Source organism: Coturnix japonica, chromosome 4 (genome assembly GCF_054131305.1).
Source record: "Coturnix japonica strain WE chromosome 4, WE-NBRP24, whole genome shotgun sequence".
NCBI lineage: Eukaryota > Metazoa > Chordata > Aves > Galliformes > Phasianidae > Coturnix > Coturnix japonica.
Genome location: NC_140666.1, coordinates 71,198,012 through 71,223,352, shown reverse-complemented (window position 1 = coordinate 71,223,352; position 25,341 = coordinate 71,198,012). Strand labels below are relative to the sequence as shown.

At 41.6% G+C, this 25,341-nt stretch overlaps 1 protein-coding gene and 1 long non-coding RNA gene across 9 annotated transcripts; one reads left to right on the top strand and one right to left on the bottom strand.

Moving 5' to 3' along the window:
- KLF3 (KLF transcription factor 3) lies at nucleotides 1-25,149 on the top strand. Of its 7 annotated transcripts, none has more exons than XM_015862483.3 (7): nucleotides 1-111; nucleotides 3,498-3,536; nucleotides 9,490-9,586; nucleotides 15,554-16,049; nucleotides 16,408-16,555; nucleotides 20,430-20,590; nucleotides 21,739-25,149. In XM_015862483.3, exons 3-7 carry the CDS (start codon nucleotides 9,530-9,532, stop codon nucleotides 21,918-21,920), a joined length of 1,044 nt encoding a protein of 347 aa, XP_015717969.1. In that variant the 5' UTR covers nucleotides 1-111; nucleotides 3,498-3,536; nucleotides 9,490-9,529; the 3' UTR covers nucleotides 21,921-25,149. The 7 variants fall into 7 exon arrangements, with proteins under 7 accessions (XP_015717969.1, XP_015717967.1, XP_085403399.1 ...); XM_015862481.3 differs by having other exon boundaries at nucleotides 3,493-3,536; XM_085547273.1 differs by lacking the exon at nucleotides 1-111 and adding an exon at nucleotides 233-1,849 and having other exon boundaries at nucleotides 3,493-3,536.
- LOC116653431 (uncharacterized) lies at nucleotides 15,586-19,932 on the bottom strand. Of its 2 annotated transcripts, none has more exons than XR_014946003.1 (3): nucleotides 19,790-19,932; nucleotides 18,610-18,677; nucleotides 15,586-18,156 (listed from the first exon to the last, which is right to left on the bottom strand). It is a non-coding gene; the product is annotated as an uncharacterized LOC116653431 (long non-coding RNA). The 2 variants fall into 2 exon arrangements; XR_014946004.1 differs by having other exon boundaries at nucleotides 18,022-18,156; nucleotides 18,610-18,672; nucleotides 19,790-19,922.
- Nucleotides 25,150-25,341: the final 192 nt, after the last annotated feature.

Here is a 25,341-nt window from a genome sequence, read left to right as displayed (position 1 = left end):
GCACTCAGACCCGGAGCCACCGCGGAGGCGCCTCAGCCGCGGGACACGCCGGCCCGGAGCCGCCGCAGCCGTCCCCCCCCCAACCCCATCCCGGCTCTGCGGGAGCAACGCGTAAGTGTGAGGGCCGGGACGGGCTGCGGGAGGGGGAAAGTTTGCCGGCTCCGCGGAGCCCGAGGCGGGAGCGGGGAGAGCGGAGCCGGGCGGAGCGCGGGGCCGGACTCGCTCGCCCCCCGCGGCTCAGGCGGCGCCTCCTGCGTGGCGGCGTGCTCGGCTCGGCTCCGCTCCGCTCCGCTCGGGGCTCCGCGCACCTGCACGGCCGCCGGGGGCGCCCGGGCACTCGGGATCGCTCCTCGGGGGTCCGGCCCGGCTCATCGCGGCCCCCTCGGGGGTTCGACCGCGGTGTCACCGGATCCCGACGTGGCACCGCGCTGGGCAGCGCTGGTTAGAAAAGAACGGCGGGTTCTGCGGCTCCGTCGGAGGGCGAGCGGTGCCCGGCGGCTGGGAACGCCGCTGCAGGAGGTCGGCGATGGGAAGCGTCCGGCCCGGCCCGACCCGCTTCACCGGGGACGATGCGGGCTCTCGGAAATAGGTTTTCCCGCATATCGTCACCGAGCGCAGCACCACGTTGCAGCGAGGTCGGTGAAGTTCAACCACGCAGCGTCCAGGGAAGCGCCGCGGTTAAATATGGAATTAGAAATAACGACCGTAGTTCGGCTCCCTTTTGTGGATGTCGCTTTGTAAAGCCGAAATGGGAGCGGGATATTTGCCTTGGATCCGAGTCAACGGCCGCCCGGGGACGCCAGGGCTGCCTCGTGCTTGTGCCTGTGGCCCGGCAGCGCGGTGGGTACCTGCATTGTCCGCCCGCTGCCTTTGCTGCCCGGCCCCTGAAAGAGCAGGAAGTGGAGCCGGGCTCTGAGGGCTGCATTGTTATTAAAAGCTCCGTTCGGGTGGCGGGAGGAGAGCTTGGAAGACTTATTGAAGCTCATAATACCCGTGAATGCTCCTTACCTGCATCCAAGACAAAGGATTACACGGCTCCGCGGTAATGGCTTTTTTCACTGAGCGCTTTTAAGGTGCATGTGGAACTCCGTGTGAGAGGAGCTGCATCTGGATGTGATAATCCTACCTGACCCTGCAGAGTTACTTCGGAGCAACTTTTGTATTTTGAAGAACTTTTTGTCTGATATCAAGATATGAAAACCTGAGGATGCCGACACGAGTGACCTCTTCTGTTTTTGTTCAAGCAATGAAAAGTCTTATTTTTTTCTCCCCAGAATGCACTGTGCAGACTGTGAAGGAGCCTGGGGTCAAGGGCAGGGAAAAAAGATACTAAATGTGTTGCTTCCTTCCACGAGGAACTGGACAGAACTTCCTGTAAGCAACAGAGCCCTGAGCAAGCCCTGAGGTGCTGTGGGGATGTGACCTATGCAACCAGTGCCTACGTTGCCAACAGTAAAAGCCTTCAGACAAATAACCATGTAAATGTGAGCAAAATCAGACAAAGGTTCTGAGATGCTGGAGATAGGAGTTGTGCAACGCTGGTGCTATTTAGAGTCCCAGATACCCAACATGAAGAGGAGCTGATAGGTCAGCGTGGAGCCAGCAGCTGCTACTGTGACCCACCGTGTAGTTTGAGGCAGCCTCACAGTTGATAGCATTAGGTGTCCTACCCATGGGGATACAAAGAACCGAAGCGTGTCAGGGAAGATGGTACTGAGACCACAGCTTTGAAGGAAAACTTGCCTTGAAGCTGCCATAGTGGGCATCTAGACAAGATGCACCCTTGCTCTGTCTCCACCTTGAGGAGTTCATTTGTTGAGCTTTGAGAATAACAGTATTACATCCACAGGTAATAATGTGAAGTCTGTATGGGGCAGAGGGATGATGTAGGCAAAGCTCTGGAACAGGTTGCTGAGTTGTACCAGATGAAGGAGTCCAGAAGAAGCCCTTTGCAGTTAAAAGCAATGCCTGGTGCCTATGGTTCTGTCCATGAGGACCCATGCTTTGGATGGGGAGCTGGCTGCTGGGAGCATCGAAGCTGTGTTGTTCATCTACTGGTGATGTCAGTCCAGCAATAAATCCATCAGCGTGGGGAAGGCTGCAGTTAATCATTGTGACCCACGGTGTCTGAAAATCTCCTGCTCCCTCTTGTTGTGCAGGGCGCCTGTTTGTCAATAGGGCAGGTCCCCTGCATAAGGACAGTGTTTTTCTTCACACCCAATGAACAAACACCTCCACCCACTGTTGTTGTTTTAAAAGACTCCAGCTGCTCATGAATATAGGGTCAGGGAGGGCCGCTTAAATGTTTCTCTGTGCTTTCTCCCCAGTGCAGCCAGCAGAGCTGTTTCCTGTTCTTTGTTTCAAGGCTGGGGTTTGCGTCACACATTCCAAGTGGCATATGTGGTGCTCTTTCCTGTTTCGAGCTGTTTTCTGGTGGATTGGTGGCCTTGTCCAGGCCCCTCGCCACTGCCCCTCAACTCCCTCTCCCCACCCAGTGAGTTATCATGTCCCTACACACTCACAGTTGCTTAAGATGCCTGTGTTATGTCATCATGAGATTTCCAAGTTAACCTTTAACGCGCACCCGCGATTCCTGGTATGTTTATGGGGGTGACCTGAAGAGCTGTGCTCCCTCCGCTGAGAGCGAGTTTTCTCCTCTGGCTTGCGACACCAGCTGGGCTGGAACTGCTTCATTAAAGCCACAGAGTTAGGCTGGTGTGAGAAAAGAGCCCACATCTGCAGAGTCATCTTTCTGAGGTAGCCTTGGCTGCCGCCCTCAGCCAACCTGGATGGCCCATTGCGAGTGCTTTGCAGTTCTGGTTCTTGAAAGGAATACGCTCTCATTATCCAAACTGGAAGATTCTCTGTCTCATGGATGTAATGCAGAAAATGAGAGTACTGGCTTACTTTTCTTTGGAATAAATAGGTATGGCTGTTCTACGTTGGGCATTTTCATAGGTGCAAAAATGATGTTTCAGTCCTGTTTTTATGGTTGACTTCTCCCCACGCCCTGTTACCAGCTGATGTAGCGAAACATCAAGAGGAAATGCAGGAAGAGAATGTAAATGTTTCTCTTTTTTGGTTCTGACTGCCGAGGAGCTGAAGGACCAAAGCCAAAGCTCATTGAAATCAGGAGAAAGGCTTGCATCAACTTCAATGGGCTTTGAATCAGGCCCTGGATGAAAATGTAGGACGGGCTGTTTATTTCTCTTTCTTACATTCTGGGATATGTGTGTTTCCAGTATACACTGAAATATTTCAACTCTCCTATTGCACCACACTTGAAATTTCATTCTTTAAAGTAGCCTTTTAGTACCTGATATTGCTCTTTTGGATGTTAAGAAGTAATTGCTTGCGATCATTGTGTGGTTTAAATCTTATGTTTGAAATATGTGCTGTAAATTTCCTCTCTTGGGGCTTAATTATAGGGGGGAAAAAAATGACAAGATTATATGCACACCCTTACTTTGTTTGTTTGTTTGTTTTTGTCAGTTCAGAGTTCCGGATAACAAGAAGAATTTGTTCACACAGTTTTGGTGAGTCTCCAGTTGATTATTTTCCTTGGTTACTGTCACTTATTTTTACTTAATTATTTTAACTTAAAGAAGATTTCAAGCATTGGTTCTTTTTTTTCCCTTGACAAAGGAAAAGGGTTGCATTTAACTGCAGTTCGAGATTGGAAACTACCATGTAGTAAAAACTGTAAACGTTGTGGTTCACACCTTTTTGTTGTTACAAGTTTTATAATATCCAAGAAAAATTAAAATTGTAATAGTTCTGTAAACCAACTTCTTAATATTAATGAGTGCTGCTAACAGGAGGTCTTTTAAAGTTCCTTTATACTGTCAGTAGTGGAGCTTTGTGTTTTCATTCCAAGGCTAGTTGCTTCCAATCCAGAATATGAAGTTTGGCAGGGCTGACTTGAGGAGAAATTTAACCCTTCCCTATTAAGGATTCAGTTGATGCTGAGCCTTTGAGGGCTCTGTAGCTATAGCGGATCGCTCCCAAGGGAAAAAAAGTGCAAGTGTACATCAGCCAAATGGAAAGATAGAGCTCTGGTAGGCTTTTAATAGTACACTAAGTCAGAGTAAAATAATAATAATAATAAAGTGGGTGGCCTGCCTGTCATGCAGTCAGTATACTATCAACAAACGTGATCCATGAAGGCATGTTCAAGAGTCCAGGCTTCTTTGATCACATTTGTACCCACCGTGCTCTCCAGCTCTTCTCCGTGTTGTTTTTATTTCACTTGTGTAGGTACATAGAAGTTCATCGACATTTGCCCTATATTCAAACCCTCATTCAAATTAATCATTTAAGTTATTTTTCATAAATGAAATGCACACTTCCTTTATTTTGGCCTAGATTTTTTTTCCTCTTTTCTCCTGTAGTATAAAAAATGTTAAATCTCTCTTGTGTTCCATGAAATAGTAGTTAAAAATATCTTTGAAATTAACTTTCTAAGAAAAAACATAACAGAAAAGTTCAGTTTGGAAGAGAAAGATTTTCATACCATTCCACGTAGTTCACTTGTTTTCGGAAGTCTGATCTTTTATACTTACTGGGCTATTTCTCTTTCTAAGCAGTAGCCTGAGACAGGAAACCAGACAGCAGTCTGCCTCAGTAGGGGAGAATATTGTCTAATGGAGGTGCCCTAAGATCTTTTTTTCCTCTCTCCCTTGGGTTCAGTAAATGTAGAATTGAATTGAATATCAGGGTTCCATTTTTAACTTGATAGAAATGAGGTGATTTTAGTGATCATTGCAAGAACTTTTTTTGTCCAATTTTTTTTTACATTTGAGAAATCCATTTCCAGACATGTGGCTTCAGAGAGCCTGCAAGTGTTACGCATTTAATTGAAATACTGATCACTCTGCTACACAGCTGATAAATGAGCACATCAAACTAATTCTAGGTGGGAGTGATGTCAGCAAAGCAGGGCTGTGTGAGCTGCTCAAAGTTGCAGATTTTTCAGCATGGAAGGCAGATTTTCATACCAGTAAAAAGCCAAAATAGCCTGAACTGCTTTTCTATGTGAAAATAACAAAATCTGCTGTTACATAAAATCTAATTGTAGTGGACTTTTTACAACAAATTATTTTGATTAAAATAATTGAAGCATCTAGTTTAAAGGCATATTAATGTTAGACTGAAGTAGGTTGGAAACACTGGAGTGCTATGTATCAGTTCATAGCGTTTTTGGAGAGGTTTAAGTTTATTTTTAGATGGCACAACTTAATGAAATCTAAGCAGAATATTACTGTTGATCATAGTATCTCTTTCATGCCTAGCAAGTGAAACATTCAGTAGGAAATTTTTATCTATTTACCTCTTTCTTCTCACACAATATAGTAGCTTTTCCAGCAGTTACTACTGTTTCCCAGAGGAAATTCAGTGAATAAGCAAACCCAGGGGTCTGCCCATCAGTAAAACATTTCCTTGGTGTGCTACTTTCTCATGAATTCCCTCCAGCTGTTCCTCATGGACCAGCTGTGCTCTTCCCTTCCCCCTGCACTGTTCCTGACCCTGCTTTGGGCTGGGTCTGACTGCTCTGCCCTGCGCTGCTGGGGAGGTTCTTGGCTTGCTGCTGTTTTGAGGCCCAGCACAGTTCAGCACTCAGTTACTTCCCATTAAACTTAATGGAACTGCAGGAATACTTTATTTTTTTTTGTGGACTCAGGTCTTGCTGTGCAACTTGTGCTGTTGATGCAGACAGAATTGTAGCTGGAAGGGTCCCAGAGTCCAACTTGTGGCTCCACAAAGGATCATCCAAAACTCAACACAAATTTCTGAGAGCTAATCTTACTAGGTCTGGAAAACACTTTTTCTACCTTTTCCCAGTAGTTCTGCTCTCAGAGGCTGTTTTTTTTTCTGCGTTGAACTATCTTCCAGGTTACAATTGAAGGGGTTTTCACCCCGCTTCAGGAAACATCCCTTTGGATTTCATCAGTTGAGAGTCTTCTGCTATCATCACTTCTCCTTCATAGCAGGGGACTTGGGGCTGGCAGAAGTGTACAGTGTTAAGTCCCAGAGGGCTTGGACTGAAGAGCTGTGTGCACCAGAGATACCAGCTGAAGAAACTGCAGTGTCTTCAGGGAGGGTATTCATGTAGTGGTAATTCAGCAGATACTAGTACATTGTTCTGTAATTATACTAACAATAACTGTAGTACCTTGATGCTTCTAGACAAAGCCTCGCTGTACCACAGAGCAGCATTCCTTCCTTCCCAAGGCAGAAGGATTGAGAAATCAAACTTCACATCTAGTTTTACCCAGAATGAAGAGAGGCAGAAGTTCTGGTCACCACTCCACTATCCGTAGCAGTAGTACCTGTCAGGTACTATCTGTCTACTCTTCCAGATACTTTGTGAGAGCAAATGCTTTATGCCGCAGAGGATTTGTAGTGCAGTGTCAGAACTGACCTCCATCTCACTGTTTCCTTTCACGGCAGATCTGCAGAGCTGGTGGAGGTAATTTGCAGCAGCAGGGGTTGCTCTGGCAGCTGATGTGCAGTGCAGATGTGCAGGCTGGGTGTTCTCTTCAGCCACTTGGCTCTTGTTGTCCATAGTAAATGAGCTGTGTGAATCTTCACTAAGTTTAAGCTCTCATTCATGCCTAATGATGTCTCTGAAACAATAAACCTTAGCAATTGAGAAGTTAATATCAAAAAGTGGCCAGTCCAGACAGCAATGTGAACTGTCCTGATGATGAGCTTCCTTTATGGAAGGGATACTTAGATGCATACTGGATCATAAGGGCAGAGTCTGTGACTTTTCTGATGTGCTGTTGACACTGGACTTCGCACTGGAAAATACTGAGGTTCTTTGCCTGGACTTTACCTTGCACCTGTCCTTATTTGCATAGAAAACCCAATTGCTTCATTTGTCTTTCTGAGGTACAGGGCGTGAGCAAAATCTTATCAGAAGCCATGTCCTGTTTGGACAAGTCGGGCTGACTTGGCAGAGATCCACAGGGTGGAGTGAATGGGAGGAGGCAAGTAAAACCGGGTGGCTTGTTAGCAGGAGAAGAGAAGGAGAGCAAAAAAAGAGAGGGTGGAATGTTTGCCTACTGGATTGCAGTTAATTATTTAGTTTCAGATTACATGCATTTTAAATTCTTTCAGCCCACATGAAAAAGCCCAATTAACGTAAAATAATTTATCTAAGATGTGAATGTCAAGGACCCTTATTTTTTAATGCATTTAATATGAACCTATTGGTGTTTCCTCATTATTATTGTTATTATTATTATTTTCAGGGATAGAAACAAGGGATCGTATGTTGTATTTCCAGAAGTTAGCTTTATTTACCAAACAGTTTGTGGGCTTTCAAACAAATAGGTTATGAAAACAGCGTGTAAAGTAGAACCCAACTGTTCTTCTCATTCCTCTGTAACAGAAACAGTCAAGACTGTTTACCTTCTCTACTGCTCCCTTCTCAGCTGTTTAGGGATAGAGACTGGAAGGTTTTGATTTAGTAGGCACAGATAGGCTAAGAAAAGCTGTTGATGCTTGGTATTTGAGGGAGCATGTTTGTGTGAGTGTATCCATGCACACACTTCACTGTGAATGGTCCAAGCAATTGATTTTGAGCATTGGTTCATTAGTTTATTTGCAGTCTTGGGAAAGTGTCACTCTGAGCTACATTGTAAATGAGGGACTCAAAGCTGATTTATATTAACTTTTCAGCAGCTCTATCAGTTACCACAAAATAAGCATCAGACTCACTGATCTGGACAAAGAAGACCAAGAGTTACATGTTCATAAATCTTTCCATTCTTGAAAATTGGCTTTTGCTTACTAACAAATGGGCAGAAAAAAAACTAACAACTTCTTTTAAGAGTAAAATGTGATAAAGGAGTACTCAGTTTCTGGACTGCAATGCAGCAGTAGAAATAATCTTTACTCTTTTAGGTGACTGCATTGGAGAAAGATGGAAAGTTACTTTCCACTTTCACTCAGTGCAGTACACTTTCTGTTGGCAACGTTGCTGTAATTCTTGCACAGTAATTCAGAGCCCTCTCAAAAAACACTCAGATATGTAGCATGAAGTGAAATAAATGTCTCTGTGCACTGTTCTGAGGTAAAGGGAGGAAAGGATTAACTCTTCAAGTTGAAGAAAATCCAGTATTAAAAAAAGAATACCCTGGGAACATGGGAGCGTGACTGCTTACTTAAAGCCAGCTAACCTTTTCTTTCATGTTCTTATTCGTTCTCTTTTGTTCATTTATTCTTCGCTTCCTTCCTCTCTTCCTGAAGTACAAATTGTTTTGTCACTGTTTAAACAGAAAACTGAGTTTTACCGTAAACTTTCCTTATCTGTATGAGTACCACTTCTTAATGTTTTCACGATGCTTATATATAAGTGTGTATGTGTGAGCGATGCGTGGGTGATGCATGAGTTCTACCTATATGAAACATTAAATACCTGGAAAGGTTAACCAACCATTCATTGAAAACTGGGACAGCTGACAGCCTCACAAGGGAGATTAAGGACTTCACAAAATTATCAGGACTTTTAGCAAATAGAGCCATTTTACACAACTACAGTCAAGGTTTAAACTGGACATTGCATCAAGCTGCTGTTTTGAGCTGTAGTTTGGTCCTATTGGGCCTTTGTCTTTTGTAAGAAAATTCATGAAGATGCTTTTATTTACATTCGACCCTGATTTGTTTCTATTATTAAAAAAGTACACTGTTGCTATAGTTTTCTAAAAGGCTTCAGGTTTTATTTATACAGTGGGTAATTCATTATAGACTAGCAACAGTTCATGCCATCTTTCTCTGGAAGCAGTTACCTGTTTCTTACCTGTAAACACATGTGACAGTTAATTGCAGGATTGTTCATTAGTGTAGACTTGTTAGAATGGTTTTAATTTGAAGCAGGAACACCTTCACATTTTATTGAAATTTCTGGGAAAAATTTCCAACCCAAACTCCCAATCTGTTGTTGGGCCTTTAACCTACTTGGGCTGAAATTGGATGAGGCCGTCTGGCTGTATTCGTTTATTTCCAGTGCCATCTACTGGTCGAAAGTAAATATCCTCAGCATCTTATAGAGAATCGGAGCACTTCCTTTTTGCATTCCTTCTTTTGCATTGATTTCAGTGTCACTGCACGTGAAGATTTGGGCAGTACAAGATAATTCTGAAACTATAATGGTGATGAGAAATGCACGGCATAAACTGTGATGCATTTGTACACTGACAAATAATGAAAGCTGAGAATGAAGGTTGATATGCTGACACAAACAACAAAATCTCATGTTAACTTTCATTAATGTGCGTAGATGTTGCTGGTTTTTAACGGCAGTTGGGAAAGAATAAACCGAACAGAAACATTTTAAATGAAATTTTGTCAGATATTTAAGAAGTTCTACTAAAGATGAATAAATACAGATGTTTATCTGGCAAAACATTAATCTGTTTCCAGTTCACAAAGCTGAACTGGGGCTTTCCTTTAGCTTTCTAACGCATTGTCTTTCCTGTGTAGGCCAGGACATCACAGGCATCAGAAGAGGTGAATAAAGAAGATGCTAATGTTTGATCCAGTCCCTATCAAGCAAGAAGCCATGGACCCCGTTTCAGTGGTAAGACTTTAAAGATATTCTAGCCATTGTAATGATTCTGTAGTTTTTCCATCTGTACATTTAGACCAGGATTTTTCTATGCTTTGTACTACCCTTCAAAAAGCTGTGAAACTGTATTTTGATTTTAGGTCAACAGGGTTCACATTTTTACTATTGCTTCATGAATTTATTACCCTTTAATGACCTCTGCTGTTACTTCTGCTGGTGTTCCCATCCACAGAGCAAAGGGGAGAACATCTAAGAACTCCTCACCCACACAGCGCTAATATAATCACTTCAGGTCATGCTGCTGATGGAAGTGGATTGAAATTAAGCTGCCAAACTTTAGAGTGAATTGGCAAGAACCTGTGGTGTCAACATTACACCTTGGAACTAAATGAACAGCTTCTCACCATCCCCTTCTCTGTTTTTCTTCTGATCTTGACCACATGTGCCAGGGAGGAACCAACAGAAAAATCCTTACAAAATAAAAGTAATAAATAAAAGGCTTTTTTTCCTGGATAAACTAGATTAATTCTCTTACTGTGTGATCACATGAGAAACAGAGCAGTGGAGAAGAAATGGGGGAAAAGAAAGGGAAACCTGGCTTTTTGTTATAATTTTCCATTGGTTTGGTGTATTGCACCAGCTCAGCATAAATAAGCAAGAGCAGCAGGAATGCATAGCTGAGAAGGGACGCTGGGAACTGTGATGATTTAGGTTGCTGGGGAAATAGGACCTTAGGAAGCAGGCTGCTGCAGAAAGGGAAGATTATGGTTTTTCTTCCTCCTCTGCAGCCCACTGTCTTCTTTGTATGATGTGAACCCATCATATGGATCCTTTGACCCAGCACATTGAATGGTTAGAATTGCTAGCCCACCAAAAATATCCTCCTTTTGGTCAAACTGGGTTCACTCTGTAGCTGTTCAGTGCCAGAGAGAGGAGAGACAGAAGGAGGGAATAGGACCCATCCTTTCATCAGTGGCCTGCAGTAAGATCAGATTGTGTGATACAAAGCCACACCTTAGAAAGGCTGATCAATTAACAGCAAGAAGTCAGTATACATAAGTTAGTGTGCATGAAATTGATGCTCTTACTGGCATCTCTCAGTGTATGGTTTGCTTACTGTTTTATTTAAAATGTAGAGTAATCACCACAAAATTAAGTGCATGTGGGAGCACTCTGATTTGTTTGGTGCTACTAATGACTTTCTGAGAGTTAAATTTACTTGCATTTTAAATTTCGAGTTTGATTTTCATGGATTTTATCTACTTTTAAGCAGCAGTAGACAAATAGTCAGCCTGTTACCGAGGATGTAAATGTATTGACAAAGTCCAACTATTTGGGTCAAGAAAGAGCCTTAGTATTGATCACAGTTGATCTGTGACTTTGATCACAGTAATTGCATGTCCTTGTTCAGATCAGAGATGATTATCTATGACTGTTCAAGGATGTTTTGTGGTTTATGTCATAGGCAAAAAGTGGGCCACTTCTGCAATAAAAATGTTAATAAATAAATGACAAGATTCTGAGAGACACCTGGAGCTGTTTTTTTGTATACATCTGCCTTTGTTTCCCAGCAAAGGTTCTGCAGATGTGTTACCAAATATATATACCTTCCCCTTAGTTATTGCATAATGCAAAATAAAAGCAGGAAAAGAAAACTTACCTGAGACAAAAGGACATTATTTGAGTGTGGATTCCCTCATGCAGATCACTTAGTTCTTCCTCAGGCTGAGGAGTGTTTGTTTCAGTTCCTGTAGGCTCAGTGCTGAGCCGCAAGCCCTTGAGGCCCTTCTGGCTTCCACGGTGCTGTTTAGTTGTGCAGCTTCCTCTGAGCCTTCCAGTCCAGCAGAAACTGCTCTGGAAGCACCTTTAAAGGTGAGGTAGGGAGGGAATGTAGGACAGGCGAATGTGCATTCCCAAATATGTGAGTGTTGTTGAACTTCATTTGAGGAGGTAGAAGGAAAGAGAAACTGTTACTGCAGTGGTGGAATTGTTTCTGGAATACAGGGTCCAGTTTACTGTGGGCTGATAAAACCTGTAGTTTTAAAATCAGGATTTATTTCTATTCTGTCCATCGTTCTGATAGTATTGTTAGAGGTCAAAGTCAGTGAAACCTTTTGCGAATTATTGGTTATTTTACCTGAACGTGCACAGTCTGTAGGTATAAAAGCTGCCTTTAAAAAATTCCATTAGTTGGGATGGAAGAGGGAAACAAATTACAGCTTTGGCACCACTGTATTTCAGGGCGTGTGGCTGAAAGGATTAACTATGCTTCTCAGATGGCTGAAGCTTGCACCCACACTATTTCATCACTCTACCAACAGCTTGTACTGCTTGTTGAATTGAGTTATCAAACTGATTTTATGATAGTTCTTAAAGAAATAGTGACAGTTTTCTGAATCCTTCCTAAATGTTTTCTGTGAGGACTTTGTGAGCATTTGGATAAGTACCAGTAATCATTTAGTGAAATAAGTCACTTTTTTTTTGTATAAACATCTTTCAATTGAAAGAAACAGTCTGTTTTCCTGCCCTTCTATCAGTCAAAAGAACATGTTTTACTCCTTTTTAAGGCAAAGTGCTATGTGCAGCACTTGAGGTCTTAAGGTAATGAATATACTTAACTAGCCTGCTAGTGTGCTTTTTCATGTATTAGCTACTATTTGGATTAGATCCTGTTTGTCCTCTTCTATGATACCAATTTGACAGCTTGTTTAAGGATGTAAGCAGGTTCTTCATCTGTTCCTGGTTTTGCAAGAGTCTAGCAAGATTACAGTTCAGTTCAGAGGGTTGTGTAATTTGTAAAAGATAGGATTTGTTATAATATACAACAAGCAGTATGTTTCAGTAGGGCAGCTTAATAAGAGTTTAGCAAATTGTGTCAGGCTAGTGCTTCATAGTGTCACCTTATGGGAGCAGCAGTCTGCTGGGGAGTGATGAGTGCTTTCATCGTGTTCAGCTGATCTTTTTTATTTATGAAGAGGAAAGGAGTGGTGACTTCTCCTTTTAGAATTACTAATTTGATTGTATGAACGTAAGGATATTTTTGAACGATAACTCAAGAATATTAGGAATTGCTGTAACTTATTTTGCAGTTTCTTTGTGAGTTGAATGCTGTGTTTTTATTATTATGAACAAACAGCAACAAAATGGAAATGAACTGCTTAGCGAGGTCCAAGAGGAAAAGTGATCATATCAAACATTAAAAAGACCCATACAGAGCCTGTGAAGGAATATACATTGAATTACAACCCTGCATCTTCATGGTGAGCTGCTGTAGTAATATACAGTCCTGTGCAGAGACTTTTGGTAACAGCAGAATTTATAGGAAAGTGAGAACTTGTTGGGTTTTCTTAACCTAAGTCAGGCTGAAGGACATATGCTCTTAATTACAGTAAAAATCCAGGGAAAATGCATTGAAATAAATCAGCTTAAATATTTTGGGCAGACTGAGCAGTAATACTTAGTTTTACACTGTTCCACCGAAATACTTCACGTAGATATTAAGTGTTTAGTGTTTTCAATATAAGATAATGCTGTTGCAGATTTGGCCAGGATCTGATGAGGACAGTGAGTACAGCGGTGGTGAGTGATGAACACAACACACCAGGCTGTGCTCATGGGTGGACAAAGACAGAAATCTCTTCCCTTTCTCTCTCCCTTCTTGCCCTTCATAAATGCTGTAGAACATTCCTGTGAAGTCTGATGAAGACAGGGTTAACTGTTCACCTTGCTGTGTAATTGTCATTTGATCTGCTGACTTCAGCAATGCTGTCCATGCAGCTTTAGCCAGGCAGGTTCAGCTTGGTTCTGCTTTGGACTGTGGTCAATCAGAGTCATTCATTACAGCTATTACATTCATCCAGAACAGGCTGTGGTCCCTGGGGGAAGTTCTAGGATTGGTGAGAAAAGTCCACTCTTGCTGTGAATTAATTACACTCGTGGTTACTGCAGTCGTTGATATTTAGAAAACCAGATAGTTGTTTGCTGTTATTAATGCTCCCAGTTTACAAAGGGAGACTGTGAAATCTTTCTTACTCTCCCATCCCATTTCCCCAGAGGGATTTTCTTTGCTTCCCTGGCAAAGAAAGTGACCTACCAAATCTGAAATCAGTGGGTTTTGCCAACCTAAAGACAATCACTGAGTCCTAAGGAGATGGAAACTGCAGCTTTGCTTTGCTAGAAGACACGGGAAGCTGAACTTTAAGGCCAGCAAGAAGATGGATCCGAGTGTGACCTACTCCAAACTAACAGCATTTCAGCTGTGCTTCATTGATAGTGAAGCAAAAGTGCATTCCAATTAGATTCTGACTGACAACAGAAGTACCAGTTCTGGTTGTTCAAGCACTCTAATTGTCTTTTTCACCCTTTCTGTAGCCAGCACCCTTTCTGTACACAGCACATACACATACTGTAAGTAATAATATCACGTTTTTCTATCACAGCTGCAGAAGAAAAGCTTAGAAAAATGATTCAGCTCCCCCAAACTGCCACAAGAAATAGCTGGCATTAAATCTGTGCCAGATTAATGACAACAATGGAAACTTCCTGTGGAAAATAATGCAAGGCATGCAGGATAATGCCAAGTCCCAAAAATAATCCCTTTTAAAATACAGTTATATTCTCCCCAATTCTTAGAAAGTATTTCTTGCTTGTCTAAATGTGTTTTACTTAACCTTTGCAGTTTTCAGGTCTCTGCACAATTCTTCAACGGTTTGGTAGTTTTTCAACACAAGCTTAGTGTTAGTTGAAGAACTGGAAGAGGTTAACTGGTTAACCAGTGAGGTTACAGCTTGGAAATGCTTTGTTCTTTAATCCACTCAGTGACCAGAAACATTCCTGAGGATTTAGATGACACAGTCTTTTTCCTTTCGAGTATTCTTGGATCTTTCTAAGCTCTAGGGTTCAGAGGAGTACACTTGTGCAAGATCTGTAAGGCTCCATTGTGCGTGAATTCATGCGTGCTGTGGTACACACAGAGCTCTGTAAGTCAGAGGAGTTTATTTTCAGGCAAGTGTTACTGCAAGATAAGAGCACTTCAGTGGAATGAAAGTGCACATTCACCTGAACATAGATATGCCTTATAAAACAATGTAAATGTTCCTATGTGATCATCCCCGACAAACTTGCAGAACTGTAAATACACTGATGCACAGTGGTACAAAACTTACACAGCTCACTGAAGCAGAGTAGACTTTGAACTGTGAACCAACAGCAGCAATTTTAACAGAAGTATTTAAGATCGTTTATCCATTTAGATTGGTATGTTTTGCCTGTGCTCATAACTTGATTGATATTTGGTCGACGCTAAATACCATCAAGTTTTGATCCCTATCAGTATTCAGTGGTCAGTATTCACCATGGAAGATGAACACATACATAAACTGAATTTGTAAGTCATAAAAAGATTAAGTAAAGTTTCAACATTTTCAATGCAGTATGTACTGTTTGTAGATCGATTTATTGGTGCTGTTTTATTTGAAAACAGTGTTAATTAGGGGTGTTTTGTGGAATCGGTTTTGTTGATTCTCATCACAGTACATGAATGCAGCAGGAAAAAATGATGTTTTCTCAACTCACCATTTCAAAAAGCAACTGGAAAGAAAAAAAACACATCGGTGTCATTTTGCACTAATACTTGTGGTTAACATTGATAGTTACAATCAGATAAATGTCCTTTACAAGGGAAACAGGCAAACTGAGAGATGTACTGCTAGGAGTTTTCTCTGTAAGAAGGAACATTTTGAGAAGTTACATTAATGTTTGCATAGCTTACTGAAACAGTGAGTTGGTATGTGAGTAGCTTCCTTTGAGTGAAATCTGATGGTTTGTTTTATTCAATTGTGTTTAGAAAATATATTGGAATGCTTTCTGAAAACCTGCGTCTTGCCTCAGTTTATTAGCCATTGTTCTTTTTCAGCAGTAATTTTATGCATGTTGGTTCATTATTTGTTTTTCTTTCTTTTTTTCTGCTCCTTCTGACAGTCATACCCATCCAATTACATGGACCAAATGAAGCCAAACAAATACAGTGTCATTTATTCTGCACCAAGCATGTTGCACAATAAATTCTACTCGAACCCTGATGGACTGTCGAATGGAATTCAGATGGAGCCAGTAGACCTTACGGTGAACAAGCGAAGCTCACCGCCTTCAGCTGGCAGTTCTCCCTCCCCTTTAAAATTTCAGACTGTGCATAGGAGAACCTCCCCTGGATTGACTCTGTCCTCACCCAGCTCTCCCATCAGTAAATTCACACCGTCACCCCCAGGAGTACAGCCGCTATCCATGCCTATAACAATCCCTCCTGTAATGGCTGCTGCTCTTTCTCGCCATGGACTGAGAAGCCCAGGAATACTCCCGGTCATTCAGCCTGTTGTTGTCCAGCCAGTTCCTTTCATGTATGCTCCCCATCTCCAGCAGCCCATCATGGTGTCCACAGTCCTTACAGATGAGATGGATAGTCCAAGCAGCATGCAAGGTTGGTGCTGTCGGAGTTGTGTTTGTTGTCCTCTCATGCTGGGAAAATTACTATATATCCACCTTCTAAAATATGCAAACATATAATTTACTATGTAAATATTTCACAAAACTTAACGAGGTTGCATTCTGTTCTACTTTAAGCCTACGTAAAAAGTGGTTTATCAGTAGATCTGCTGAGATTTGAACTGATGAAAAAGAGAGTTCAAGTTCTTTTCATCACAGTTCATAGGGACAGTAATACAAAACCTTCCAGTTTTAGTATTAACTACAGATTCTTAGGTGTATCTTTTATTTATTTATGTGACTCTCCATATTCTTGATACGTTGTCTTCCATCTCTGACCTTCCCCCACACAGTGCCTGTTATTGAGTCCTTCGAGAAGCCAGCACTGAAGAAAACAATTAAAGTAGAACCGGGAAGTGAACCAGCAAAGACTGACTTCTATCCTGAACGAATGTCACCTCCAATGACCTCATTGTCTCCCCAGGAAGTAATGCTGCAAGAGTAAGTAACTTAACAGTAGTTCCCAGATCAACAAAGGAACAAAAGGCAGTTCAGTGCAGTATTTAACTAAGTTTAAGGAACAAGATAGATAAAATCCAGAAAGCCTTTCTCCCGAGCTGCCACTGTGAGATGCAATTTCAACTTTTGTTCTTCTCCATCGTACAGACATAGGTGTGTATTTCTACATAGCAACCACATTTCTAAAGTAATGCTGGTTCCAATGCTACCATTCACTGGAAGTGGAACTGCAATGAGGTAGTGATATCTTTATGTAAAACCAGCAGCAAACTAGAAAAATACTTTGAAGACATTTAATATTGATCTCTGTATTTATATTACCTTAATACCCTTCTTTAAAAATATTCCTGTGACTTTCTTAGTGGACCACTTAGTCTTTTAAAAAACATTGGCAACTCAGTGGAAAGAAACCCCTCAGGCCTACAAGTTCTTTTATATCCATTGAAGTTCCACATTTACCTGAAGCCACTGCTTAGGGATTCACAGTTTAAGCAGTTCCTGCAGCTCTCTCTTCCCCCTCAGCCTCTTGTTTCCAGACAAGTACTGATACAGCAATTACTGAGACCACTGCAAATCTGCCCAGGTTTAAAACAGCAGAAGGCAGAGCAAGGGCTAGACAGAAGAAATGAAGCCTAGGACAAAAACTTTTTGATGGAAACATTAAAAAATTCTTAGGCAGTACCTGATGGACCATGGCTGTGTTTCCAGCTACTGTTTCCCTTCAGAGAATTCTACCAGCAAAACCATGGGACAGTCCAGGTCCTGGCTCACCCTTCAGCAGGCAGCACTCTGGGCTTGCATTCTGGCTACTGGTGTTGCTTTTTGGGTGCAGTGAACTGATTGCCAGTTAGCTTTGGTAGGACAGCATGCTGTTTATTTAGAAGTAAGCTTGCATGTTCTATTATGAGAAAATATTAAGTATCCATGTTTACCAGTTGGATATGTACCTTCTGCAAGGACTCAACACACACAGCAGCCAGGTCTGTCTGTATTCAGATCTAACTTCAGTGGGATCAGGGCAACCAAGTGCTGTGCTTCACCTTTGTCTCTTGTTAGGCCTCTTGAACAAGGGCTGTTCCTGGCTTATAACACGCCCTTCCTCTGGGGCTGAGACTTCTGTAGACTTGTCACCTGCATTAGTGATTTGCATTAATTAATTCCCAGTGAGTCCAGTTTCCACAGGAAATCCATCCGCTGAGCAAAGAATATAACATTCAATACAAAGTGTGGGCAGCATTGGTACTTAATCTGTCACGTTGTTCCAAAGCATCATCTCTGCTTGACAATGCAGAGACACAGAGTCTGCTTATGGAGACATTCCTTATGTTGCAATGACTTCCGTTGTCCCAGCTGTCTGCAGAGCTGCAGTTCTTGCTCAGCTCTTTTGAGTTCCAATTCTGCAGCACGTACAGCAGTTGTAGATGGTAGTTCTCAGCTTTTTGTTCAAATGAGTTAAAAGGTGAGACTTGAACATCTGTAAAATTTCTTGTTGTCTCACAGCTTCATCAGCGTCTCTCTGCATTATGGGATGCAGTTATACAGTTTCTTACCATTTTTCTTGGGTTCCAGCTGTCCAAAGTATGCTATTCAGACACAGAGAGAGGTTACATTAAAGAGGGTTAGGAGGCTCTCAGTTTCACATTTAAGTAACTGATTTTACATTAACATCAGTTTTAGGCAGATGAATTACATACATAAACTTGTCAGCACATTTAACAAGTGAAGCAACTGTAAAATTGTTTCCAAAATCAAACTTTAAGTAAAAAAATCTCAAGTGTAAGAAGCCTAATTAGTTGTATTTTCTTGCAAGCACGAGTGTTGAAGTCTGACTTCAGCTTCCAGTTCACTGTAGTCTGTTGGTAAATACTGCAATTGTATCATGATTTTTAGAAGGTAACTTGTTAAATAATGATGCTTACCTGATGGGAATTGCATGGATTTCTGTCTTGCATAAAAAGAAATGGAAGAAGGGGCTGTGGTTTATTATTGGCACTTGTTTAGTTTTTACCTCTGATTTTTGACGCCATCTTACTCACTTTTTTCTAAGTGCCCGTCTCCCCATCTGAAGATTGTTAACATTCTGTAGTCTTGGCAGCCTCCTTTCCTCCAAAAGGAAAATGAGACAGAGATGGATATTCACCATTTTATTTATGTACTCTTAGGTCATGAACACAAGCAACATACAGTCAGTGCCTTTTGCTCCATTTTTCCAGCTGTTACCATGTCCAAAACCAAGTCTGCTTGCTGTGCTAAGCCACAGATTATCCAGAAGGACTGCTGTGCAGCAGCAGTAAAACTGAGCATTGCTTTAGAGAGGCTTGTCTTTAGAAGCTCAAAACCTGCCTTTCTTATTTAAGAGAATGTACATCCATGTCTAAAATCACTGCCTGGGGTTTCCTGCCATTGCAGTATTTTTAGCTGGATTTATTGTGTACTTGAAGAGTACATCAGTCAGCAGTTGCAGAAACACCCAAGGAGCAGAGTTTGGCTCCCAGTCTGAAGCTGGTAGCACTAATAATGGAGGAATACTAGAGTGAAACTTTTCCAACATCAGTAGTTTCCAACTTGCTGCTGTGGAGATTAATAGAAACTGCTTTTCTCGTTGCACAGAATTTTCTTTGCTGTGCATGATGTCTTTTTTATCTTCTACCAAAGGACCCCTAGTACATGCCTATGGCTTTGCTATCAGAAGCAATCATTCAGTGTTTCTGAAAAACAAGCCCTAGTAGAACTTGGTTGAAGTATCAAGTACTCCTCAGATAGTGGTTTTTAATACAAATCAGTTGGTAAGGAAATTTGAAATACAATCACAGAGAAAGGAGTGGAAGTGTAGAAAGCTTCTCTCTATCAAATGGAGGAGTCGGTCTTACCACAAGGAGCACCAATATCTGTACATTATGTATTAAGTTTCAGCTACAGGCTATAAAATACATTAGAAGTATCAATATAGATCTGGTGATTGGCTGGAAGATGCAGCTTTGTGAGATTACAAGTTTTGTAATGCTGCTTGCAGTTCTGACTGACATACCTCCTTTTCTAGCATTAGCGTGGAAGAAAGAATCAAGATTCTGCCCAATTCTGCAGTCAGCTTGTTGTTGAAACCTAAATATCACTAGTTTATGGGTTTATGACGTTTTTTAGGAATCTTGGTGTGTTTTCAGAGAAGTTAATGTTTATTTTTAGTAGAGGTCTGTATTCCCTCACCCCGCATCTTACCTGCCTCCTACCTGTGGGCTTCAAAGCAAAAAGTGATGTTTATGAAGGTGGAGAGCCAACTTCAGACATCCTGTGGGTGTGTCACGCAGGCTAAACTCTGCTTTTAGGAATTGACGTCAGTGGTACAGGGAGGCCGCACCCTCCTGCCAGCACCAAACAGGAAATTCTTAATTACTCTGTGAAGGAGTGGCTGGAACAATAAAGATTGAGTTCTGCTTTGAAAGCCTGGAGATACAGTTCCTTTAATCATATGGGATAGCTGTTTCCAATTACGGGCCAATTAGCCACGTTTCAAGGCAGAAGAAAAACTGTCAATAAATAAACAGAAGTTCACTATGAACTCATAATTTTGTTTAAAAAAGCTGTTTTTTCTGAAAATGTGGATTTTGAGAGGTTTTTTTTCCTTTCTGAGTTAACAAAACATTAGTAGAAATGGCTACGCTGTGCCACAAAGTAAGCCCTTACAGATATTACTGCTAGAATGCATGAAATTTGCTGAAGCCTCTTGAATTTTTCGACATGCCTGTAATGCTGTTCTTACTGCCAAGAGACAGCGGAGTAGTGAATGTGAGACTCTGTGATGGATCGTAGTAACTGAGGTTTGCTGTGCTAAATGCTGTTCATTTTTGACATTGAACAGGAATCACCCTTCGGTTATAGTTCAGCCAGGAAAGAGACCTTTGCCAGTGGAGTCACCAGACACGCAAAGAAAACGCAGAATACATCGGTGCGATTATGAAGGCTGCAACAAGGTCTACACTAAAAGCTCCCATCTGAAAGCTCACAGAAGAACCCATACAGGTTTGAGCCTGCTGTGCTTTTCTTTCATCAAATCTCTGGTAAAGTGGTAGATTCAGATTTTAATTTATACTGTTTGCCAGGTATAAAAAACAAACCAACGGTTTTGGCAATATTCTGAATATAATCACAGGCTGAACAAAAGAGAGAATGTAGCAGGAAAAACTCATAAGAAGAGACTGTAAGCTAAAGCAAGATCATCTTGTATGCTTTACATTCACTGGCTATTCACTCATTTTATGTCCAGTTGCTTGCAGATTACTCACCCCGTAAGCACCAAATCAGTTCACGCTGCACTACCACACCCCTTACATCACTGCTAAATTTGACTGAGACTTCCATGGGAGTAACCTGTTTGCAAACGTCTGGACTGTGTGCCAAACACAAACAGACCTGGTTCATGTGGACGTGCTAACCACGGTCCAGTAATGCTCTTTTCTGTGTGGGTTCATCCCCACCTCAGTTCTCCACAGAGATATTCGTCTTGGCTCACTGCACTCAGTGGACTTATTTATGAATATGCAACCAAGATTTTTGCAAATGTGAGAGATGCTGTTAGGTGAAATAAAGCAGTTCGTGTCTGTCTTTTGTCTCTACACAAGTCAAACCTTTACTTGTTTGGCCACACAACGCTATGAAATAGAATGAGGGTCCATTATTAGGAAAGACTTAGAGAAAGATTTTAAGACTTAGAGAAAGACCCTAAGAAAGATTTTAAGTTGAGCTGTCTGTGGCAGAGATACCAGTTGAGACATACCATGGTAACTGTGAGAGGTAACTACAAGATTTCTGCCAGCTGTGCTGATTGACAACACCAATCCTTTCCCCAGCTCATCTATCACAGGAGGGCCTGGTTTTGAAAATACTTAAATAAATACTTAAGTTTTCACACTTCTAGGCTTGGTGAAGCAAAACAAGCACTAGTACAGCAGAAGGAGGAGCAGAGACAAAAACAATAATAGGTTGTGGCAGGAAGTAGGTTTTTTATCTGTTAACTTTGCGCAGTGCAGAACACTGCCGGCCTGTTGCTGGCGGAAGGCTTTTTGAGTAAGCATAAAAGTACATGATGAAATTGGACAGGGCAAGAGGATAAACCTGTCAAATAACTGATGTATTTGTATCTTCAATCTTATTTCTGTTTCTTTTTTCAGGTGAAAAACCATACAAATGCACTTGGGAGGGATGCACGTGGAAGTTTGCTCGTTCTGATGAACTAACGCGGCATTTCCGCAAGCACACAGGAATCAAACCTTTTCAGTGCCCAGACTGTGACCGTAGCTTTTCACGTTCGGACCATCTTACTCTTCACAGAAAACGTCACATGCTTGTCTGAGTGTCTTCTGCCCCTGACTCCTGACAACACTTTTTTTTACACATGCATTTTAATTTGGGTTCAGCTGGTCTGAATCTCTGGAGTTTATACCATTAAAAGCTTACATATGGTCAGTACTAGATGTTATCTAACCCTTCTGTGTCCTTGCCACGGGTCAGACCTAAAGAATGTGAACAATTATCTGTTTTGTTTTGTTTTGTTTTTCTTTCTCCTGGGGATGCTAAGCAAACCCTTCCTTCAGAAAGTATGTTTAATGTATTCCATTGTGAATAAGGGAATTTGTAAACAAACAGCTTTTGTTGGTTTCTTCATATAATCAACCCAGTGTATACTGATAAACTAGTAAATGTTATTGAGTATCCAAAATGCTCATCCTTGGCAGAGACATTATTTATGTGCCCTGCACAAGGCACGCTCTCGTTTTATGCTCAGCAATGCAATGAATGGACTTCCTCAACCTTGCTGATTTCTGCAATATGATTGATACAGCAATTTTAGAAGGACACCCGGTTCAGAAATCCCCTCTGCCCAAACAGTGGGTAACACTGTAGAAATAAATCTAAGCAATATACTTGATAGGAAGATTGAGTCATAGTATCACTCACCTCAGTCAAGGAGAAAAATTAGGAACTGGTCTGTGCATAACACTGTGCATCTAAACCAATGTCATCTCTCCTTTGTATGATAGCATATTATCCAGCCATGTTTTTATTGCATACTGCCCTGGTGGATTTGTTAAATGAAGATCTCGTGTGGTGCTGTATGTCTGTTTTCTGTGCGACTGTGTGGATGGAACACATACGGTACTCTCCTATAACATGGCATTAAAAGATATTCATAGAAACCTTAGACACCTCATTTCAGGGTTATAGACTGTCCCTCTGTCATCACTCCCCTACGTTTCCTCTATTCCAAATACTTCTTTTCTCCTTACTGTACCTCAGAAAATAGAAATCGTCGTGTCAAAAACGCTCCAGTGTGTTGTTGCAGGTGCCACTTTAATACACCACAGTATTTTGAAATATCCCTGATATTTTTATGACGAGATGGCATCAAATATGAAGTGCTTCTGTGACAAACTGAGTCATGTATCTGGTTAAAAGCGTGTCAGATCATCCATTTGACAGCTCTGATCCGTGGCTCTGATATTCTCACAGTGCTCGGTAGGCTGAGCTTCCTTTCTGGATGTGTCCATTGCATTAAAACGTCACGTCACCAACTCCCATGCCAGTAGCAAATGCAATTCAATTGTTCAAATGCAAGCAAACTGAATTCAGACAACCTACAGTCATAGCAATGTTCCAGTACTTGGAACTTCCCCACAAGAGGGTTTCTGTCTATTAGCTGTCAGGTTCTGTGCTACTAAAAGGAAACAGGATCTCTTTGTCTAGACTTGAGCACACAGTTGAATGTTTGTTCTTCACCCTGTGTGAGGTGAACACAATTCTGTGCCATATAAATTTGTTCAGATTTTCCTTTGTCTTGGAAAGCCCTACTGGAAAAGCAGGGCTGTGGGGAGGAGGTTTGCAAGGTCCTCCAGGAGGAGTCAGGTTGGAGGTCCATCTGCAGGTGGGTACCTCAGGACCTGTGGAGAGCAACGCTGGGCTGCATTCTGGGGGGTCCAAGAGCAGCAGGCTGAAGTCATCTGTAGGTGCACAGCTTGGGAAGTGAGGAGCCTTCCACCTTTGCTTACTTGGCGGTGGGGTTTCCAGCTGATCTGCTGACATCCATTTACCCATGAGAGGTGAGAGAGAGATCCGTTCTGTCAGCAGTGTCACAGGGAGTCAGACTTGGCCTCATCTGCAAGACTCATGTGGTAACAGTGGTTCATTGACACAGAGCTGTCACTGGCAAAGGGCAGTGTGGAACTGCTGCAGCATCAAACACAGGTGTAAAGCCATATGGTGTCCTGGGATAAAAACAATCCCCAGCTGTTCTCAGGGGGGGCAAAAAGAGGTGAAACCCTACAGAGCCATGACTGGGTTAAGGACAACAGATGCCATGTCAAATTGAAGTGCCTGGGATTTAGGATGATAACGCAACATTTCTTTCCAATGATCATTTTTTCTTGAAAGGCTTCCACCATTTATTTTGTGATAGAAACCGGATATACCATAGAGGTGTCCATTCATTTGCCTGTGTACCTTCTTCCTGAGAATCTTTATGATGGTAGGGAAGAGCACAGCAGAGATGCGATCAAACTGTTATATGCCTTTAGCCACGTGCCTTGTGACTTCAGACACCAGAAATGCTTTGTCTATAGGATTTCTCACCTGGGCGTGTGGGTGTCGTCAAAAAAGCCATGAGCAGAAAGGCTTTCATCCTTAAGCTGAAAATGCGCATTTACACCTTCTGCGGCTCATTGACTCATTTAGCAAGTTTTGGTTTGAGGGCTGCTGTGAAATGTCATAAACCAGCCAAGCGAATACTTGTAGTAAGGCGGGCATTCCGTCTATAGCTTAAAGGGAATCCCGCTCAGGTCACAAGACAAACTTGTCCCGCAACAGGCATCTATCTTTTAAAACAAATCCTTTCAGTGTTGCACTGTGCAGTAAGTAACAAACTCCCTGCTCCTGCTTCATCGTTTTGGTTATAATGGGATCTTTGGCAATCCCATAAAGCCGAGCGGGTATTATGGGATGGTTTTACTTAAACACACACTGCTGTTCTGCAGCGATATTTCTGATGCCACACCAAATGCATCATTGTCTCTGTCAAGGTCAGCTACATGTAGGTGAATATAAATCCATGTTATGTATCCAAATAGGGCTACACCAGTTTTCATTACATTTTACAGATATTAGCACTTTTATGCTATTTACGTACTTCAAATGTTAGAGGGTCAAAGTAATCTTTTCGCTTAGCATCTCTCACCTGCAATTATAGCAGGGATGTTATATTTACTTCAATAGGTGTATAAACTATGCAGATTTTTTAAAATAAAATGTAATATATTTTATAAGCTAATAAGACTGAATGGGTAATTAAAGGTTTCTAGCGTGCATTACTATAACTTGCAGATATGGAAACATTTTTGTAATCTTTCTTATTAAAGATGTGAATGTTTAATGTACTTTTACTGTTTCTACTTTGGTAGCCAATGGGAATTCAGTAATGACGTTTTGTCATGTTGAACTGTGAACAGAAATTTGTACTGTACAGTCCTCATACTATATTTAGTACAAAATACGTATCTATGATAACTGTTAATAAAGCCATCAGAACATTATTTGTGGTCGTGTCATCATCTACACTGAGAACACATATACAATGTTCAGTAAAGAAGCTAGGGGAAAATGGTACTAAATATAAATATCAGGAACATTAGCCTTAAAAAAAAAAAAAAAAAAAAAAAAAAGAAAAAAAAACACCAAAACCAAACAGTGCTGTATAAGTCTGCAAATGTGTTCAAAAACATTAA

Excerpts from the sequence above, each read along its gene's own strand:
- KLF3 (XM_015862483.3), top strand. The coding sequence starts at position 9,530 with ATGCTAATGTTTGATCCAGTCCCTATCAAGCAAGAAGCCATGGACCCC. Across the intron at positions 9,587-15,553 it reads CCATGGACCCCGTTTCAGTG|TCATACCCATCCAATTACAT; the intron begins GTAAGACTTTAA and ends TCCTTCTGACAG. Across the intron at positions 16,556-20,429 it reads CAGGAAGTAATGCTGCAAGA|GAATCACCCTTCGGTTATAG; the intron begins GTAAGTAACTTA and ends GACATTGAACAG.